A 20,346-nucleotide genomic window follows, 5' to 3' on the forward strand; every position below is an offset into this window, starting at 1 on the left:
CAATTCTATGTTTCTACAATGAAGGATGTGAGTTTTTGAAACAACAACGACAGCATAGGCTTGTCAATAGCTGTGACCTATGATACCAGCTAGGAATTGCACTTCCAAATTTAGAAGCAGAATATATTTCAGTGTCAGAGGCTGCATATAAACAAAACTTGACTTCCTATATTTTCCACTTGCTTGTGGGCCTTGTGGCCTTCTAGGGTGTTATCTGGCAGGCTACTGCAGCAGACAAGACACGGTTGACTAAGTAGCCTTTTGCTGTGATCCAAAATTTGCAGACTCCTCAGTCTCAGTGTATTTTCCCTTCCTATAGTTTGCATCAAAAGCAACATTGCCCTCATCTTATAATTGATCCCTCCTGATTCTTATTAAAGGGGCACCCAATTGCTGTGACATCAAGGCATTTCTGCAAGCTGTGCAACAGCATGTTTTGCTGTAAAGTCCCTGCAATTGTCTCCCATTTCACAGGAAACCCAATGGGGAGAACACCTTTGGCAGCTGCTAATTCACGGCTCCCTCCTGCTCCATAGCTCTAATGGGCACCAGCAGATAGATATGGTCCCTGATCTTTTCCACTGCAAACTACTGTGAATGCATTGATGGGTCACGGAGAGCATCTATATTATTCCTCTCTCTGTATGCCTGTAACATAAAGCTGATGTTCTTTAGACGGGCAGATCAATAAGGCTCAATGCAATTGCAGAACATATTGCATATTGATGTGCTGGTTTTGTTGTGTTACTATTTGGCCATGGTTGTAGCTAAATAATGATTCACTATCATGCTTTTGTTTAACCTGACTTTTTTGTTATTTTGCTTTGTTTTTTAACTATCATTTTGATCATGGGTAGCTAACTGTCTCTTGTCTGGCTGTGAGCCTGAAATTAAATGAAATTATGTCCCACGACTCACCATTGGGAGAAGAATGACTTTGAGATGTCAGTAGGGGAGGGTGGACCAGACAGATGGAAGTGTGTGTGTGTGTGTGTGTGTGTGTGTGTGTGTGTGTTAGCAAAACAACACAGAGAGGGAGGGGGAGTAAAGTGGGATCAATCCAGATAATGCCTTTTCTTTCCTTTCGTTATTTATTTCCAGGCACTCACACAGAGCCTTTGAGGCCTGCTCCTTTCACAGGGACGCGGGTGGCACTGTGGTCTAAACCACTGAGCCTCTGGGCTTGCCTATCGGAATGTTGGCGGTTCGAATCCCCACGACGGGGTGAGCTCCCATTGTTCAGTCCTAGCTCCTGCCAACCTAGCAGTTCGAAAGCACGTCAAAGTGCAAGTAGATAAATAGGTACCACTCTGGCGGGAAGGTAAATGGCATTTCCGTGTGCTGCTCTGGTTTCGCCAGAAGTGACTTAGTCATGCTGGCCACATGACCCAGAAAAAACTGTCTGTGGACAAACCTTGGCTCCCTCGGCCAGTAAAGCGAGATGAGTGCCGCAACCCCAGAGTCGTTCGCGACTGGCCTTAACTGTCGGGGGTCCTTTACCTATTACCTTTCACATTGGTGGACACTTTAAACATAACACATGGGACAAATCTATCTGGGAAGCTGACTGGCTAGGCATCCCCCCATACAGTTTAAAGTTCAACCATGGCTGAGCTGAAACCACACAATCCATAGAAACTGTGGAACTTGTTCTCATAGGAGGCAGTGATGACTACCAATGTCAATGGTTTAAAAAAAGGATTAGACAAATTCATGGATCAGAGGGCATGTTTCCATGAGGAGCTTTTCTTCCTGGTTTGGTTGATCAACACACAGTTCACTACCTTGGCTTCAGCTGGGTGGACATGCAACTGACCCTCAGTTCTCACCAAGTGCCTAACCAAGGGTGTTCATATCATGACCCAATCATATATCCAAAGTGTGCCAAAACATTCTCTGGTACTGCAATGAATGACAAAGTCCCTGTTCACATGGAACACTGTGCATCCCCATGTACTCTCCTGGGTTGAATCTGATGTTTCAAGAATGAACACAACAAGAAAATTGGTAATGAACAGCAAGGAGACAACCAAGAGCTGAGCTCTGTTGCCTTCCCTTGATAATGTTATTGTTGAGGAAGAATGGTTGAAATTTAACCATGTTTTACTTTACTTTCTATTCTTGTGTGTAGTTGTCCTAGCTGGGCAAGCATGAATATGGAGGAAAGACACCAAAGATTGTGCACTCATGCACACCAGAGTTATAAAGTATTTGGAAGAGTGGGGTAGTTTGGCTTTTATTTTGATGTGGGGCAAGGCTTAATTGGCACCATAGCTCAGCTCATTAATACAGTGGTACCTCAGGTAAGTACTTAATTCATTCCGGAGGTCTGTACTTAACCTGAAACTGTTCTTAACCTGAAGCACCACTTTAGCTAATGGGGCCTCCTGGTGCTGCTGCGCCGCCGGAGCACGATTTCTGTTCTCATCCTGAAGCAAAGTGCTTAACCTGAAGCACTATTTCAGGGTTAACAGAGTCTGTAACCTGAAGCGTATGTAACCTGAAGCGTATGTAACCCGAGGTACCACTGTAGTGATTTTGAGCATGTACAGAGCTCCATTCTCTCATTATACACCTAGCCCCAAACCCATACAGGACAACTTCCAGGTCAGAAGATATTATTCACAGCAGCTCAGTGGCTGCATTGGATGAAGAAGGCCCCAGGTTGAAACTCTGGCATCCCCAAGAGCTGCTGCCAGTCAGTGTAGCCAACACTGAGCTAGATGGACCAATAATCCAGTATTCTGGATTACATCTGGAATACTTCTGGATGTAGTATTCTGCACAAGATTATGCATTGGTGCATTCAACACACATGCTATTGTACACCCAATCTGTACCATTTTTGAGGAGCTTAGCCCACATGTTGATTTTCAAATTCACTACAGTATGTGTATAGTCATTCACACAAACATATGTACATGTGCATCACATAATTGTGGAAAACACCAGTCCTCATGACAGCATCTTTCACAGTCCAATGCTAATCATGTAAATCCCATTGAGCTCAATGGGGCTTACATTGCTGTCTTGTATTAGAAATGATTCAGTGAGCTAGGTTCATTTTTTTAAAAAAATGAATATATAGGGGAGACTATTTGCCCATGGAAACTTCATGGTAGTGACACGAATAAGAGTTTCTGCCCTCCCTTCAAATAGTCTGGCTACTCCCATGGAGGATAAAGGCCATTTGGCAACTCTGGTTAATTTAGAGTTTCAATTTTATATGTGTCTGGGAAGTAGAATATTGTGTATCAACTATGTTGTGAATCAAAGCTGATTTTTTTTTTTTTAAAAAAAAGATTTTGTTATGAAAAGGTTTTGTGTGAGAGAGAAAAGCGGGGGGTGGGACTAGATACAACAAAATAAAAATGTAGTCTGTTAGAAGGGCATGATACAGATATTGCAGTAACTCCCAGAAACACAAACGTTCCACTTCCTGCAGTCTTCAATGAGAACCAAAACCGTTTGGCAATCCAGTCAAACCAAGCGTTTCATCTTAGAGAGTGGGAGAGAGAAAAGAACAGAAAAGGCACGGATCTGGGTCATTCGCCTCCAGGGCTTTCGTCTTCTCCATTTAGAGCACCGTCACAGAAAACATGGATAAAACATTAATAATATATACTTAAAAAAAATAAAGTCCGACTGTGCCTTATAAAGACATTGGGAGATTTGGCCCTAGAAATTAGCATTGCTGTCTGTGTCCGACTGAGAACGTGAGCTAATCTCCTGCAGCAGAGCCGTTAAAATAATTGATGAATGTGTGCCGGATTCCCAGGAGTGGGGGGGGGGAGGGGGAGGTACTGATTTCAGTTCTGTAGCGTCAGGATTGCGTCAATTTGGGTTTCAACCACGTCTTCAGTCTCAGAGCTCAGTTAGTCAGAAGATCTGAACCACAGGACAAGGGCTCACGAATCAGTGTGCAGGAAAGGAGGACTGTACTAGACCCTCCCTCCCCTTTCCCCCCACCCATTCCTCTCCACCTCCTCCTCCTCCTTCTAAAACCTTCCCGATCTTTCAGGCTTGTGTTTTCATCACGTTGGAAAACAAGACTCCCTTGGTTGTGTGTACGTATATGCGTTTTCTCCCTCCCTCCTCTTCAGTGAGCGGCTGAGCACAGGGGCAAAAAAAGGAAAGAGCGGTTTCAGCACCTTGGACAGAGCGCGCAGCAAGCAACATGGCTCCGATTGCAGCCAGCCGGGAAGAATTTGGTAAGCGTCTTCTTTTAAAAACCCGATCTTGAAGGCTTGATTAATTTCATTTCATTCAGGTGCTTTGGAAAAGGCAATTATATGACTACTATTTCGGGCTCCTGGGGGAAATCCAGCGCTGGAAAGCTAAGGCTGTTCCTGTGCTCTGATATGAGCGACGTCAGTCGCCTCTCCTTAAAAGCATCCTTTATATGATGCTTGGGTTTTACAGAAGTTTTACACCCCTTTTTTATTAGTTCTACAGTTTATTGATTTCCGCCGTGCTCCTTCTATGGCTCCCAAAAATTCACAAGTAAAATATATGCACCGTGAGGTGTGTATTTTGGGGTGGGGGTGGGGAGTGTCTGGAGAAAGATACTGTTTGTTGTGATCTAGCTTTAGAGAAGAATCAGTTATATGCATTTCATTCCAAATCCATATTCTACATGTTCTCAGGATAATTGCCATAACTGCTTCTTTCAAGAGAGGAACAGATAGATATTTACTCAAATAGATTAGTCATCCACCCACCCACTCATCTGTCCATAGGCTTGCTCTCTTCCTCTGCAACTGTCTTTCTCCTGTCATTAGTGATGTTGCTAAGGGAGTGTATGCAAAGTACCCCTCCCTTAAAAAATGATTTGAACTAAGTATTGTGTGTGTGTGTGTGTGCGCACACAGAAACTAAAGTTAAACCCTGGTTCTCTTCTCATATTCAAAGTAGGCAATTAAAAAACAACACCTTTCTGCACCAATATATCTGCTTAAACTTTAAATAAGTAGGCTCATTATCTTTTAGACCTAGAGAGAGCTGTATACATTCATATAAATAAAGTTGTTTCCCTCCCCTTGTCCCTAGAGGGTGGTTCAGCTAGTGACCACTTTACCTTTTTACCTTACTTTTATTCATGTTGTCCTGATAGCTATCATTGCCATATGCCAGGGTAGCAGCACAGCTCCTCCACAGTCAAAGAACACCCGAGACTCTGAGAGTAAACTGTAAGTCATATATGTCAGTTCCACTAGCCTCTAGATGAAGTTAATAGGAGTTTAAAATTATGTTGGCATAGTTGAATTCTTTGGGTCCCAACTCAAACTGGGTCAGTTCATATTTGTGCCGTGTGTCTAGATTCTGCCCCTTCCAGTTAACACTTCTGTAATCTGTCCTACTCACTTTCAGAAACAGCACATTTTCAAACCAGTCTACCATTTCCATATAGCTGCTATAATACCTAAGCAATTGCTTTGCCATATGAAAACAGCAAGGAAGGCAGATTGTAAGCCCACTGGCAGCTATTGTACAGCACATTTAGTTTTGATTTCATCTTGTATCACCCCCCCTGGGTGTTTCTAATTTCATTTGTGACAGCTTGCTCACCTGATAACTGACTTTATGAGGATAATTAATATAAAACTGTGGCATTCTTCCTCTCAGAGGCTGTGGTTGTAACTTGCACCATCATTCCTGCTGCTGGAGACAATACTTCGGCATGCAAGCTTCAAAAGAGTATTTGCAAATATGTCAATTGGCCATTAAAATCTGTTCAGCCGAGTTAATGATCCAGTCTGGCCTCTTTCCCAAGCATCTTATGCAACTGTCATTACCTCACTGTTTATGGGTTGTGTCTTGTCTCCTAGCCCCATATTTTGTATGAGGAAAAAGAAATAAAGAAAAAGTGACCCAGTCCACATAAATGTAAGGGGTGGAACTGACCCAGTGACCAGTGCTCTACCCCAAAGCAAGGTTTTCTGCACACTAACCCATTTCCATGCCCTGCATGTAGTAAGTTCATTACAAATCTACGCTAATCAAAAGCAGTCAGCCAGAGTGAGAAAAGATCTCCCATGCTAACAGTCCTATAAAAGTGGCAAGGTAGGTAGTGAGAGCTGATGCTAACTCTTCAATAGCTCATTTATATGTGGGACCCTTCATTTCTCCATGGATTCGATTAAAAACAATTCAAGTCATTATTTTAATGCCAAGGCTGGGTGTGCAAGTCTAGTGTGTGTGTGTGTGTGTGTGTGTGTCCCCCTGTCGTTTAAACTGGAGATCAGGGATCTGCTTACACAAGTTCGGGAGGCTCGTTCTGCATCTCAAGCAGAGATTTACTTATCCTTTCAAGGGAACTGTTCGTTCACTCTCTCTTAAACAGAGAGGATGCTGATCATTTGTTAGAACACCAGCACTCTTGCTACCTTCCTGCATAAGCAATGCCATTGCATTAATATTTCATGAGTCCCCCATTTCGCTTGGAGAATGTGGACTTAGCCTTGATTGGTGCTACCAGTGTGTGGTACTTAGACTCACTTAGAAATGTTACTTATGGACAGAATTGGATTTCCAATTAGTGGCGTTCATTTGGCCCTGCACTGCTTACTCATGAAATGCTAATGCTCCTCTTTTATCCATGCGCCAGATGTCATTGCAGCTTTCATGCTATTTTCCCTATTGCCATTTGGAATGTGGGCTGATTCATACGCGGGATGGAAAGAAGTTCTCGGGAAATTGATTTACTTGCTGCGGCTGGAAAATGTGCTTCCTTGAAATGTTGTTTTAGATGCCCTCATCTCTGGGTAGCTTTGAACGTCATTTTTGCCTCTGCAACTAGATAGATCCAATGCTTACAAAATATTAGGTGCACAGATGGATTTAAACATGCACTTGTATAGTGGACAAATAGCACAAGATGTAATGGCTAGCTGCATATGTTCAGTGTTGCATAGAAAACTGACACCAGGCTGATGGCAAGAATATCCTAAGACTCTAAGTTTTGCATTTTCATGCCAAACACCAGTCCCTTCCTGCAATGAGGGCATGAAAATATGTAGCTTCTTGAACACAAAGGGAAATCCATAATATAAAAGTGGATGTCATGCATATGACTAACACATATTTCAAATTCTCTTTTATCTACTTAGACTAATGTGAAGGGTGTAGGAGGGAGCTAGAGATGTTTATATGTGTACTGAATTCATAAATTTTATATGGGGCAGCAGCAAAATTGAACAGAAGTGTGTCAGTTGTTATAAGCACAATTGTTGAACTGTGTTTGTTCCAGGTTTGCATGCAACAGCAAACATGCCCAGCCAGAGTTTTTGATACACGTTCACACCTGCAGGGGGCACAACATGAATAGGCTTTATTGTTATAAAGTATACCTAGCAGTTCATTCTCCCTGCTTCACCAGTTGGCTCACCTTTGCATAGTTAGTTTAACTACTGCTTTCAACCTCTGAAGTCTGCCGTTCATGCATTTGTTGCCATGTGCTTTGACTTGCAGATGAAATTCCAACTGTGGTTGGAATCTTCAGCGCCTTTGGGCTGGTCTTCACTGTCTCCCTCTTTGCTTGGATCTGCTGCCAACGCAAATCTTCCAAATCAAATAAGACCCCGCCTTACAAATTTGTTCATGTGCTGAAGGGCGTCGACATCTATCCTGAGAACCTCAACAGCAAAAAGAAGTTTGGGGCAGAGGACAAGGAAGAAGGCAAGAGCAAACCGGTTATGCCAAAGACCTCTCTCCACCTTGACCTGGAGAAACGAGATCTGAACGGCAATTTCCCCAAAACAACCCCCAAAATACCAAACTCCTCAGATCTCGAGAACTTCACTCCAAAGCTCTTTCCTGAGAGGGAAAAAGATTCTGTCTCCCCTGATAGCCTGAAGTCTGTTACTTCCATATCTTCTGAAGAGAAGCAAGATAAATTAGGGACTCTCTTCTTCTCCATTGAGTATAACTTTGAGAAGAAGGCTTTCATGGTGAACATCAAGGAAGCACGTGGCTTGCCTGCCATGGATGAACAGTCAATGACTTCTGATCCATACATCAAAATGACGATACTGCCGGAGAAGAAGCACAAGGTGAAAACTCGAGTACTGAGAAAAACATTAGACCCAGCTTTTGACGAAACCTTCACCTTCTATGGAATCCCTTATACTCAAGTCCAAGATCTCAGCCTTCACTTTATGATCCTAAGTTTTGACCGATTTTCCCGAGATGACATCATTGGAGAAGTTCTCTTTCCTCTGTCCGGGATTGAGTTGTCTGAAGGAAGGATGCTGATGAACAAGGAGATCATCAAAAAGAATGTTAGGGTAATTGATCTTGAGTCATATTTTGTATTATCAACTTATTTCATCTGCCCTATCTCAGCACTTAACAGTTTTTCTAAAGGCAGAATCTAAGTATAGCACCCTGACAACAGCCTACATGCATCTTGAATATATAAAATAAACTAGAGAGTCTCAACAATGTGAAGGATGTCTGCCTATATCCCCATTTCATTTATTTCAACAAGGGTTCTTAAAATATCTAGGTATGATGGCCCAGTTTGTGTATTGATAAACCCTCAGAGGGAAGGGACTTCATCAGTCAAATGCAGAACAGATATTTTGCAGAGCTCATAACAGTGCAAGTTTTACAGATTGAAGAGGTAGAGTGGGCATATATGGGATAAGGTGAAAAAACAAATGTCTGTTATTCATGTATTTAATTATTTATTATATTTATTTGTCACTTTTTTACACCAAAGTATCTAAAAGTGACTTACCTATATACCATGGCTGAGAAATGTTGTTGCGTTCCAACCCCCATCAACCCCTGCAGCCACAATAATGGCCTGTGGTTAGGGATGGTGAGAGTTTAGTCCAGCAATATCCGGAGAGCCACAGGTTCCCCATATCTGTGATATACCATCACGCTGGAGGCATAATCTGTGGGCTACGGTGTAATCTAGTGTATTGTTACACTCAACAGTCTTAAAAATGAAATAAATCGAAAACCGCTTGGGGAGGGGCTGATTAGGAACAGACAGATAGAAGCTGGGAGATTTTAACCCATTGGATTCTGCCATTTTTCTCCACTCAAAATGATCCCTCCTGCTTTTACTTGTTCCTCTGTAGGGTTCCAAACAGATGTAAATCAAACTCTTAAGCCCTTCTCCTCCCATCTTAGGTCTACATTCCATGACCTACATTTGTAAATCCTCCAGGTTAAAATAATGTTATGGGCTCACTGAGTTTCCATGTGGTGAGAGGTTTCAGGGGGATAGACAACACTGTGTCAACCTTTCAGCTTTGTGAGCAAGAGTACCTATGACTTGGAAACCCATTGTGATGAACTAAAAGATTCCCACTGTTTTCTGGGGGTTTTAAGCAGCAACTCAGTGTGTGATCCTGCAGCACGTAATTGTTACCAGTGGGATTTCTGCATCCAATATATACTGGTAGTGGATTTAATTATCTGAGTGCAGATCCATATCCAGTACAGCATTTTGTTGGCAGGTCCTACCTGTGCATAACTGAAAATGGTATTGGAACACTAACTGCTCTTTCCAACAGTCATAAGTAGTTCTGTTGAAGTTCTTGGATGAGGTGGGAATGAAGTGCTTTAGATTATAGAGTAGATGTGATCACCATGTGACCTTCCGGATGCTATCAGACTCCAGCTTCCACCATCCCTTATTATTGGCCATGCTAGCAGGAACTTATTAGAGTCCAGCAATGTCAGATTAGCCAGTCCTAGCCAAGATTAGCCAGTCCTAGCCAAGTGGTCTGGGCCACTTCATGCTTCAGCTGGAAAATCCATTGTAATCTCCCTTTCCCTCCCTCCCTCCCTGAACATTCTTAAAGATTGTGGCATTTGAAAATGGCAATCTCACCTGCATTCTGCAATGGAACTTATCCCCTTGAGATTCTTCCTTTTCCTACCAGTGTAGACTTAGCTTGGATTACTTTGAATCCAGGGGACAGTGCAAATCTTAGCAGGATATCTTACCTTAAGTATCTCACAACAAAAGTGCAACTCGGGTCTGGTTCAGGCAATGTTACTTTTAACACTTACTCAACACTTGTCTCTCAGGAAAATAAATAAATCTCCTCAGTGGAAAAGGAGTGGGTTTGAGCTCCTATTGGGTGATATAAAAGTGCTATTGACAATGATTAACTCATGATGGCACATTAACACATGCTGGCTACAGTGGCAACATGGATATGCAAATCTGACCCAAAACAACATATAACCTAAAGTTTGTTGGATCAATAGGTTCATGAGTTCCAACCAAATGCAAACTCTATATCTAGGTAGAAGTTGCTCCATTTGAATCTGAAGTCCTTGAACAAAGATCAATACGGTTACATTGACTTCATCAGTGAAGGAAAAATGGTTTAATCCAAGAGCTTAATCAAGTGGTGGGCTGTAACATTGCAATCAACATTGCAATAAAGTCAATGGCAAAAAAAAATAAAAAAAATTCTCCATTGATTTCTATGGCTATGAGTATTAGCCTGCATCTCCATGGCCATGATCCATATGCAGTTAACCCTGTTCTCCCTCTTTGTGTCACTTCCTTTCCGCCCTCCCACTCCACCTAGTAGATTATTATGGGAGTGACAGATCACTCTTGCCAGGGGGTTGAGTTGATAGTTTACAGATGGATTTCTTTTCCTAGGGGGTATGCACCAACCACAGGATTCATTTTGGTCCCTAATCCTGCACTTCAGAAAATGGGCCACGAAGTATTTTGTAGGCTGCCTAATTCAGCACAGCATCAAAGGATTGGGAATTTTGGGAAGACAATCTATATGTATTTTCCCTGTTGACAGAAGCGAATGAAATTTTCAGGCATAGTAGCCTCTCCAGAGTGGATAAAGCCTTCCAAATAACAGGCAGATAGGTCTAGGCTTTTATTTCATTTTCTGCTGCTGTGCAACTTTAAAGTTTGTTTTTGTTTTGTTTTTTAAGAAAAGGTATAAAGTTTTCCATTTTTCATTTGGCAGAAAATGATGGATTTTGCAGGCATAGAATATGCAAAAGGATATCTGCAGAGATTTATGTTCCAGCCTTTACAATTTTTTGGGGGGGATAACAATATCACTTAATCTCCTGTGACGTTTTCTGGGCAATTGGTCTGAAAATAGCAGATATGAGAGATGTTCCATTGGTAAGAAATCTGCCAAATTTCAGACAAGTAGGTCAAAGGGAACTTGTGCTAGGCTTCTTTAAAAATAATTGGGATTCACTTTCCAGGTAAAATATTTATCTCTGATTATCTGTCAATGACAGTAAAGCTCTCCCTCCACTCTACCTTCACATTTGCCTTTGTGATTCCTCGCTCTCACTCCCAGCCTCTCACTTTCCTTATATGGTAAACTTAGAGACATTAGTTTTGCTTTTAGCAGACAAGTTTTCTGCAGTTCTTTTTGTGTGTGTGTGATTCTGAGTCATAAAGACACCACAAGGAGCTTTGTATTGTCTTCTCTTGGTTTGGGGTCCCTCAGATAGATATCAGACAAGTTCAGAATTCCTCAAAAGCAACTCACTTTGGCTCAGGATTTATCCATATCCATTGCACATCTAAGTTTCCTCCTTCTCCTTCCACTTCTCTACTGATTTTGCCTTTGTTCCTGGTTCCACCCACCACTGCTTCTTTCCACCATCTGGTCACACCCACCTATGTGTAATTAGTCCATTGGGCATCTCCAGCTCTCTGGACACTCTGGTTGTCAGCTACTGAATTAACTCATAGTACTTGCACAACCAAAATCTGAGTCTTCGAACAATTTAGTTGAAGTTACCAGTAGTTCATTACATCTCACCTGGCCAATCAGGGTAAGCATGTTTTAGAATAAAGGCATTGGTGTTTTGAATATCAGTTGTTCTGGCACCAATCCTGAGCATTTTACTTTGATGTAAGCCACATAAAAATCAAGGGGGCTTGCTTCCAAGTCAAAGTCTTTACTGTGTGTTTGTAAATTGATTTGGAAGTCACTTCAACATAAGTGGAAGCCCATTTATTTTTTAAAAAAATTCCAAACCTAATAGATGTCTCAAAGCCTGGGCAACCCATAGCCCTTCCCGAGAACCTGCCTATGTATTGACTTTTTAGTAATTGCTTTCAAAAGATCAAGCGTCAAATCAAATTGCTTCTGTGTGTACCAAGCAATATTCCCATCTGCAGCTTTTATGGTTTTTAATGCAACAAGCCCCTGTGTGTGACCTGGAGTGTTGAAGCTTCCATGTTTTCTATTTTCATACTTAAATATTTTCCTCTATCAAGGGGACTATATTGGTTTTGTAGCGGGGGGAGGGGAGAGATCTGATTTGTACCTTACGTTCTCATAAGTCCATCAAAACACTAATTTGTCAGATGCTATTTGTGACAACATTTCAATAGACTGGCTGGCCAAGGATTCAATATGCTTTAAAACCACCAATATATATAGTCATAGTTCTGAGTTGCCCATCTAGTAGCAGATCTGCATATACATCATTTTTTGGGTGGGGTGGGATAGGGTGAGGCTAGGGTAATCCCAGACGGATAGCCATCTTCAAATATTTGAAGGGCTGTCACATGGAAGATGGAGAAAGCTTGTTTTCTGCTGCTGCAGAGGGTAAAACCAACACCAGTGGATTCAAATGACAAGAAAAGTGATTCCAACTAAGCATTAGGAAGAACTTTCTGATGGTAAGAGCTGTTTGACAGTGGAACAGACTACCTCAGAAAGTGGTAGACTCTCCTTTATTGCAGGTTTTTAAGAAAAGGCCAGATAGACATCTGTCAGGGATTCTTTAGCTGTGATTCCTGAATTGCAGGGGGTTGGTTTACCTGACCCTTAGGATCCCTCCCAACTCAACAATTTTACGATTCTTTGATGTCTGCTACATATGAACTATCTTTCTAATTCTCTAGAAGTCCTCCGGACGCGGCGAGCTGCTGATTTCTCTCTGTTACCAGTCTACAACAAATACTCTCACGGTGGTTGTTTTAAAGGCCAGACACCTACCCAAAGCTGATGTTTCTGGATTATCAGGTAATTTCAAAATGCTGCATTATTACATGCATATATTTGGATTTATAATTAACACTGTCATAGACTTAAGAGCCTGGACCAAGAAGTAGCAAAGGAGTAGGAGCTGTGCCCTCCCTCCTTTAGATTCAGTGTGGGCCCTGGCTAGTCACCTGTTCAAGGAACTGAGTAGGAATATTTTGGGTGGCAGTTCTTTAATTAACCTTTAGGGACTTCGTTTAGGGTTTGCTCCACACCAGGCTTCTTCAACCTCGGCCCTCCAGATGTTTTGCGACTACAATTCCCATCATCCCTGGCCACTGGTCCTGCTAGCTAGGGATCATGGGAGTTGTAGGCCAAAAACATCTGGAGGGCCAAGGTTGAGGAAGCCTGCTCCACACTGTTGGGTAACTTGATTGACAATTTGGGGAGCAGCTGGGATTTGTTTCTCATTGAGCATGGAGTCCAGGCAGGTAAGGAAGTTGGGAAGAATAATTGTAGACAAACGATGGGATTATTGGGTCAATGGCACCCTTTAGGGATCTGCCAGTGCTTTATGCCTGGGGGGATTTAATGGGGTACCCTTTAGATCTGTCTTTCACATTTTGGGTGAACTCTGGGCAGTAGAGCCTGGGTGTGCTTCTACCCATGACTCATCTAGGAATGAGGGAGTCCTTTCCCACCCCTCCTTTATGAGGAGCCACAGACTGCAGCTGTGTCATCTATTCATGGTCTAGAGGGAGGTTTCCCTACCAGTTAGATGGAATTCTCACCTGCTCATATTTTCTGAATTTTTGGTTATTTGGATGTTCCGTGAACTAGTTATATTTTAACAAATATAAGCTATCTCCCAAAATGTTTGTCATAAGTCTGCTTTACAGGTGTGGGGGCAGAGGTAACTGGAGTGGAGCTGGGTGGTTCTGCCCATCCCTCCCTCAAATAACCGAGATTCATAGAATTGATTCTATGATTTGGAAGGTACCCTGATGGTCACCTGAGTCCAACCTCCTGCAATGAAAGTGAAAGAGAGTGAAAGGGATCACGAAGAAAATGTGACATGCTGAAAGATCCATATAAGATGGGGCAACTAGAGAAGAGACCAGCGCATCTGGAGGGCATCTGAGGGGAGGGCATATGGTCCCTGGAGCGGAGACCAGCACATTGTTGTGTCTACTGGGGGACAGAAGAACAAGGAAAATGTGGCTTAGTGGTGATTGCAATGGGGTGCATTAGTGAGAGCGCCAGATTATGCTGTTGTACCTCCAGTTGTGCCAAGCTTCTCACCACCTTGTCCCTTACTGGTAAATGCAGCAACCGGTGGTCAGGTAGCATGCGAGCATGAGCTGGCACATTTATTATTATTGTTATTATTATTTATTATTATTATTATTTGGAGCTTTTCCCCAGTGGACAAAGCTAATCTTGCCAATCAGTTCTAGCCGGATTCTCCTGCACAGGAATAACTGGTAGAGATGAAAGCATGGTGAGAACCTTAGTGCAGGGGAAGACAAGGAAGTCTGGACTATTGGACTTGGTTCTTCAGCAGTGTGATATTGGTTGGATTTTGCTTGTCTTTTGCAGACCCCTATGTGAAAGTGAACCTATACCATGCCAAGAAAAGGATCTCCAAAAAGAAAACCCACGTCAAGAAGTGCACCCCCAATGCAGTGTTCAATGAACTTTTTGTCTTTGATATTCCTTGCGAGGGTCTCGAAGAGATCAGCATCGAATTCTTGGTTTTGGATTCAGATAGGGGATCCCGGAATGAAATCATTGGCCGGTTAACCTTGGGGGCTTCGGCAGAAGGAACAGCAGGAGAACACTGGAAGGAAATCTGTGAATATCCTAGGAGACAAATTGCCAAATGGCACATGTTGTGTGATGGCTAACAGCGGAAACAAGAGGTTGGAACTTTTAAACAAAAATTCCATAGGCAAGGATCAGTTTTCTTTCTTTGCAATGTATAATCACAGGCTTGTGACATTTTTTTAAAAGACATTGTTTTTGTTACTGTTATTAGGACTGAAATGAATTATCAAAACAGAAGGTAATTAACTTTTCTCATTCAGTTCAGGCTCTCTCTTTTTTCTTTTGCAAGCTATACAGAAAGTGACGTAATATCATCAGAGGTTCATATTCTACTGGAGTTTACACAGCTATAGAGACACAAAATGCTGTAAACACAATTAAGAAGTCTTGTTTTTTATTATTAAAGTACCAGGAACCCTAGATTACTGCTGTCACCCAGATGAAGATAATCTCATTAATATGTGTTGCTAAGTCTAGAAGCACCTGCATTTTGTAAAAGTTTAAAATAAAAATCTGGAGAAATGGAGTGTATGGGGAGGGCAATCCCTTCAGCATCATAATGTGTCACAAACATTATTTTATGGAAACTCAACCACTTTTCATAAGGTTGAGTATTTATACTTTGAGCAGTCCAAAAACTCAAGAGATTTTTGTCAAGCCACACTGCATAGCTATGGTCCACTTTGTTAATTAACCCGTGAAATATAGTTTAGATTTCAAAGAGAGAAAGAGAGAGGTTGGTTCCATTAGCTTACATTCAAATACTCTGTAAGTATCCCCAAAATAACTCACTTTGTTTAATAAAGGGCTTAGACACTGATGTTGGAGAGTGTAAATTTTACAGTATGTTTAGGATTTGTGCTTCAAGTATAGCCTGTGGTGGGATTTCTTTACGTTTTTGGCCAAAAAACCCCCAACAACATTGAAAATTTATAACCAATTGAAAATACTGTAGAGTGTTATATCTTTCACCCGGTGTATTTTGAAACAATTACTGTTTGAACTGAAACTTACGGCATCCCTTATATCTTTCTGTTTGATTATTCTAAAAACAAAATTAAAAATCCTATAAAAAATTTAAAAAGAGAGGAGATACGTACAAAGCACTGATCCTGCAAAAAAATAATAATCCATTCTAAGTGGGTAAAGATTTAAAAGTGGGTTTTAGCAGAATCAGGCTCTGGAGCAAGCTTTATACCTCATGCTGACTAATGTGTAAATGAGCTGTTTGACCATAGAACTCACTTAATTAGCTGTCATTCATGCCACTGGGCAACTGGGTAGAACTCTGGAGGGTGGGTGGGTAATATTAGGATCATAACATGATGGTATGCATGTGATAATAGGATCAGGATTTTTTCCCCAGATTAGGAGGATGAAGTGTAATTTAAGACCAGACCAGCCCAACTTGTGACCTGCCAAGCCAAACCCAGGTATGTGAAGTGTCCTGTTAACTACTTGCTTGAGGACCCACCAGGAAAAAAATGCATCCTCAGGCCAATATTAAAAGCAGCTTTGCTGAGCCCCTAATGGGCTGGTTTACATAGTTTGCGGGTTACATTCTACTTGGTCAATTGCAAATTGTGCTGGCCCCTCACAAAGGAAACAAAGGCACACACACACACTTATTGAAATCCTGTGAAACTTATTCATGTGTTTACACTAGAAACCATTTTTTTTATCTATCAGATTAGCACAATTGTAGTAGTAGAGTTTCTTATCCTGTCCTCTTTGGGTAGATACTTGAGATACAGGAGTATCCTTTCTGTAGATATTATGGTTCTGCAGTGGGGTGGGGTGGGTTTGGATGCTACTGAAGGAGATTCTCCAGAATCATATTTGCCTTTGTGTGAGTTTTTTTATAAAGTCCCATTGAGAAATGTATGTGAAGAACACAGTGATACATACTCATTGCTTTGGATGTTCCTAGGTTGATCCTGCAAGCAGGAGTCATCAAAGATCTAATATCCTTATTATGGGATCCTTCCTGCAAGCACAATGCAGATAATCCAGCCTGATATAGAATTTTCCAGGCATGTGTCTCTATGGAAATCATTCTCAATGGGCTGCAGTGGAGGCAAAGGTTATGTGGAAAGTTAAGGATGAGAGTCTTGCTTTGTTGAAAGGGTCACAGGTTCATTCCCTTGCTGTAATTGTGCCACAATGCTTTGTTTGGAGAACAGGATTGTGACAATTGTTAAAGTGTTGGAAAGGAGAACATGTTGCAAAGCTACTTTCTCATAGCTCTGTAGTGTACTGAAGCAGCATGTTTCTAAACTAGATCTAGTGATCTGTTTCAGATGTGTGTATTTTGATCCACTGTTCATAATTACTGAGGTCTTTGGGAGTTTCAAGCCAATCCTAGTCCTAACCCTATGTCTGAGTTATACCCAGGAGTAGAACATTTGGAATTAATGGACCAAAGATAATCATGCCTATCACTAGATAGGCCTAATGATAGATTGTTTATCTAACTAACTATGACTAACACTCAGTACAACCCTCAGTAATAACCAAAGGGTCCAATATTATAGGTTGGGAAAAGTCAAGGCAAAAAGACATGTCTTTACAAGATATCTGAAGCAACTGCTGGATAATAGACAGTAGGGCTTTCCAGAGTGCAAGGGTGGTGACAGAAAATGCCTCTTTTGAGGTCACTGTCCTGTGATATTCTGTAAGGTGTCAATGATCTAAGTGATCTTATAGGTCTGTACAAGGACAGGCAGCCTTTCATGTGACTTGATGCAAATGTTTGATATAAGGGTAGCATTCTCATTGACCTTAGTGGGACTTAACTGGCTGAAATCCAAGTACTTTAGTATTACTGAATTGTGGATCAGAACCATCATAGGAAAGGGGAGAAGGATGAGACCCATGGTGGATTAACAGTGGAATTGGGTTTCTTCTAGCTAACACTGCTAGAGGTTTGTGTGGTTGCTTTTTTTCTTCTTCTTTTTTAACCAGAGCCATAATTTGGCCAGAACAGGATGAGACTGGAATGTGAAATATGCAACAAATATTACTGAAAGAATTCCATTTGGGGTCTTTCGGGTTTTTGTGTTGGTAATTTATCCAGGTTTTTGAATGATGTGTTTGATATAATGGTGTTTATATAAGGTCTAAGGCATTTTCACAACACGCTTTTTATGAAAATGCTCTATGTACAAAGAATAATAGTAATGCAACTTGTGTGTATAAAAATTTCAAATCTATTTTGTTTTGTTCAGGCTATTTGTAGGCCAAAATCAGTCCAGGCTTGAAATCCTCAGAATGTTTACTCCAAGGTAGTCCCAGTGAAATTATGAATCACTTCTAAAGCTCTATGAAGTCAACAGAGATACCCCAGAAGGCCTTGATGAGCTTTAGAGGAAAGATGTTTGTTAATCCATGATTAGTCCAGTGATCTGAATAGTCAAAATATGCAAGTAAAGTTCACTTGGACAGTAGATGTACTAAGAATTTAGGAGGGAAATCTTAATCAAATCTTAATCAAAAGCTAGGTATTCTACATTCATGTTGGACAGACCACATGTTGAAAGGTCTATGAGCTTGACATTTCATTGGGACTGATTTAAGATAATATTTGAATAATACTTGGCTAGCCTAGTGGTTTTCAGATGGAATGCTGGGTTCCTTGTAGGTTCATCTAAGTTTCCCAGTAATAAGTCTTGCATTGGAGGAGAAACCTTCCTTAAAGTTCTCTACCATCAATGGTCTTCTCTTACAATGGGTTATATCCAACACTAGTCGTGCTCAGAGTAGACCCATTGGAATGGATGCACATTACTAACTGGGGTCCATTAATTTCAGCGGGTCTGCTCTGGATATGGCTAATGATGTCTCAAAAGCACTGCACAGGGAAACATTCAAACTTCTTGTGTAGCTATGGTTAGATCTAGAGGTCTGTGCAGCAACTCATGCAAACTGGGTATGAGACTTAGAGGGTTTCTCAGAAAGTGTTGCAGCATGCAACAGGTAATGCAGAAAAAACTTATTGGAGCTAGAAAGTTTGAAAATATGTGTTCTAAGCCTTAGCTAACACAATAGACCTAGTTATCTTGTTTGATGATAGGCTTTAGCCACCAGCCCTAGTAGCCAAATAACTCTTAATATGCCTTCTTTTCTTTGTTTCTGAATAAAACCTAGGATTGTGACAATCTGTCATTTTGCCACCCAGTGGTTAATATCTGCTTTAAGTGGCTTGAGGGGTAGTTTTCCTACTGGTGGGATAAGAGCTATCCCAGTAGGGAGACCAGTTCTTTTTACACTGGGCAAATTGTATATAGGGTCCCTTTTTTTAGCTCTTAAGAAACGTTTGTCTTGCAAAGTCCAGTTGTTAACCCAGATGGGACTGAAATACATGTGACCATGCCTTTAAGAAATGGGGGGAAAATCTGTTTTATAAAGTATTTGGTTCTTAATGTGAATATCTTGAAATCTGTTAAGGATAATGTCCTGTATTAAACATGTAAAATAATGTTTGTCTAAGTAGCTAACAACAACAACTTCTACTACTAATACAATGAAGCAAAATATTACCCTGAATGGGAGGTTATTCATGTTTGGAGATCTGTTGTAACTCAATAACCAATTTGTTAATGATGTTGTACATTCAATAGAAGTTCTTTGGGAGGAAGCATGGATGTTGGAGGATTTGTATGTCTTTTTTGTGCCAGATCTGTATGTTGTGCCATGTATGTAAGACAAGAATAAACTGCTACTTTCATTCATCCCATCCCAATATAAATATTTTTTGCAGATGCATGCCAATCTGCTTTTAATTTTATTTTAAAGAGTGAAACTCAGTGTGAGTTTTTAAGAGACCCTGTCTACTGTCATGCACCACAACAATGCTCAAAAACTTGTCTGAAGCACCCTACATGCATGATAAATAAGTCACTATAAGAACTCTATAAAGTAAAAAGCATTTATTATATTTTAGTCCTCCATATTGCAGATGGAGGAAACTGAGGCCAAGAGGGGATGGTTTGTCTATGCCCACTCAGTGAGTTGATATAAAGAGGTGAGATTCAGACCAGGAGCTCTCTGATCCACAGATCAGCCTCTTGGCCATAAGTCTACATCTATGACATCTTACTTACTTCATGGCATCATCAAGGAATACATAAACAGAGACCTAACATGGTAAGCCCTGGAAGGGACTGGTTGAGAGCCAGGAAGGTGATGCTAAGATTAGTTGCTTCATACCTTCAAACAGGCCACTCTGAACATGTGATCTGAATAACTAAAAGCTATTTTATAAGTTCATCTGGAAAACCAGAGTTAGGACTAGAGTTGTTGCCCTCATTTTTCTTGAACCTTTGAAGGTGATTTGGAAATTGCAACTAATCCAGAATGTGGCAGGCTGAGTAGCCTCTAGGGCCATATGACACCAGTCCTAAAGGATCTACATTGGCTCCCAGTACAATTCTAAGAACAATTCAAAGAGTTGGTGCTGACCTTTAAAGCCCCAAATGGCTTCAGTCCGGAATACCTGAAGGAGCGTCTCCACCCCCATCATTCAGCCTGGACATCGTAGAATGCCCTCCTATCAGATATC

General features: G+C 41.3%; 1 protein-coding gene across 1 annotated transcript; it reads left to right on the forward strand.

The window, feature by feature from the left end:
• The first annotated feature begins 2,546 nt into the window (after positions 1-2,546).
• Positions 2,547-19,516, forward strand: SYT4 (synaptotagmin 4). Its single transcript, XM_083403038.1, has 4 exons — positions 2,547-4,211; positions 7,471-8,285; positions 12,881-13,001; positions 14,559-19,516. The coding sequence occupies exons 1-4, from the start codon at positions 4,178-4,180 to the stop codon at positions 14,864-14,866; spliced, it is 1,278 nt and encodes a 425-aa protein (XP_083259164.1). The 5' UTR covers positions 2,547-4,177; the 3' UTR covers positions 14,867-19,516.
• The last annotated feature ends 830 nt before the right edge of the window (positions 19,517-20,346 follow it).

This window comes from Podarcis tiliguerta (genome assembly GCF_965153285.1).
Source record: "Podarcis tiliguerta genome assembly, chromosome: 11".
NCBI lineage: Eukaryota > Metazoa > Chordata > Lepidosauria > Squamata > Lacertidae > Podarcis > Podarcis tiliguerta.

Coding starts and splice junctions, on each gene's coding strand:
- SYT4 (XM_083403038.1), top strand. CDS start 4,178: ATGGCTCCGATTGCAGCCAGCCGGGAAGAATTTG. Junction 4,212..7,470: donor AGCCAGCCGGGAAGAATTTG/GTAAGCGTCTTC, acceptor TTTGACTTGCAG/ATGAAATTCCAACTGTGGTT. Junction 8,286..12,880: donor TCATCAAAAAGAATGTTAGG/GTAATTGATCTT, acceptor CTAATTCTCTAG/AAGTCCTCCGGACGCGGCGA.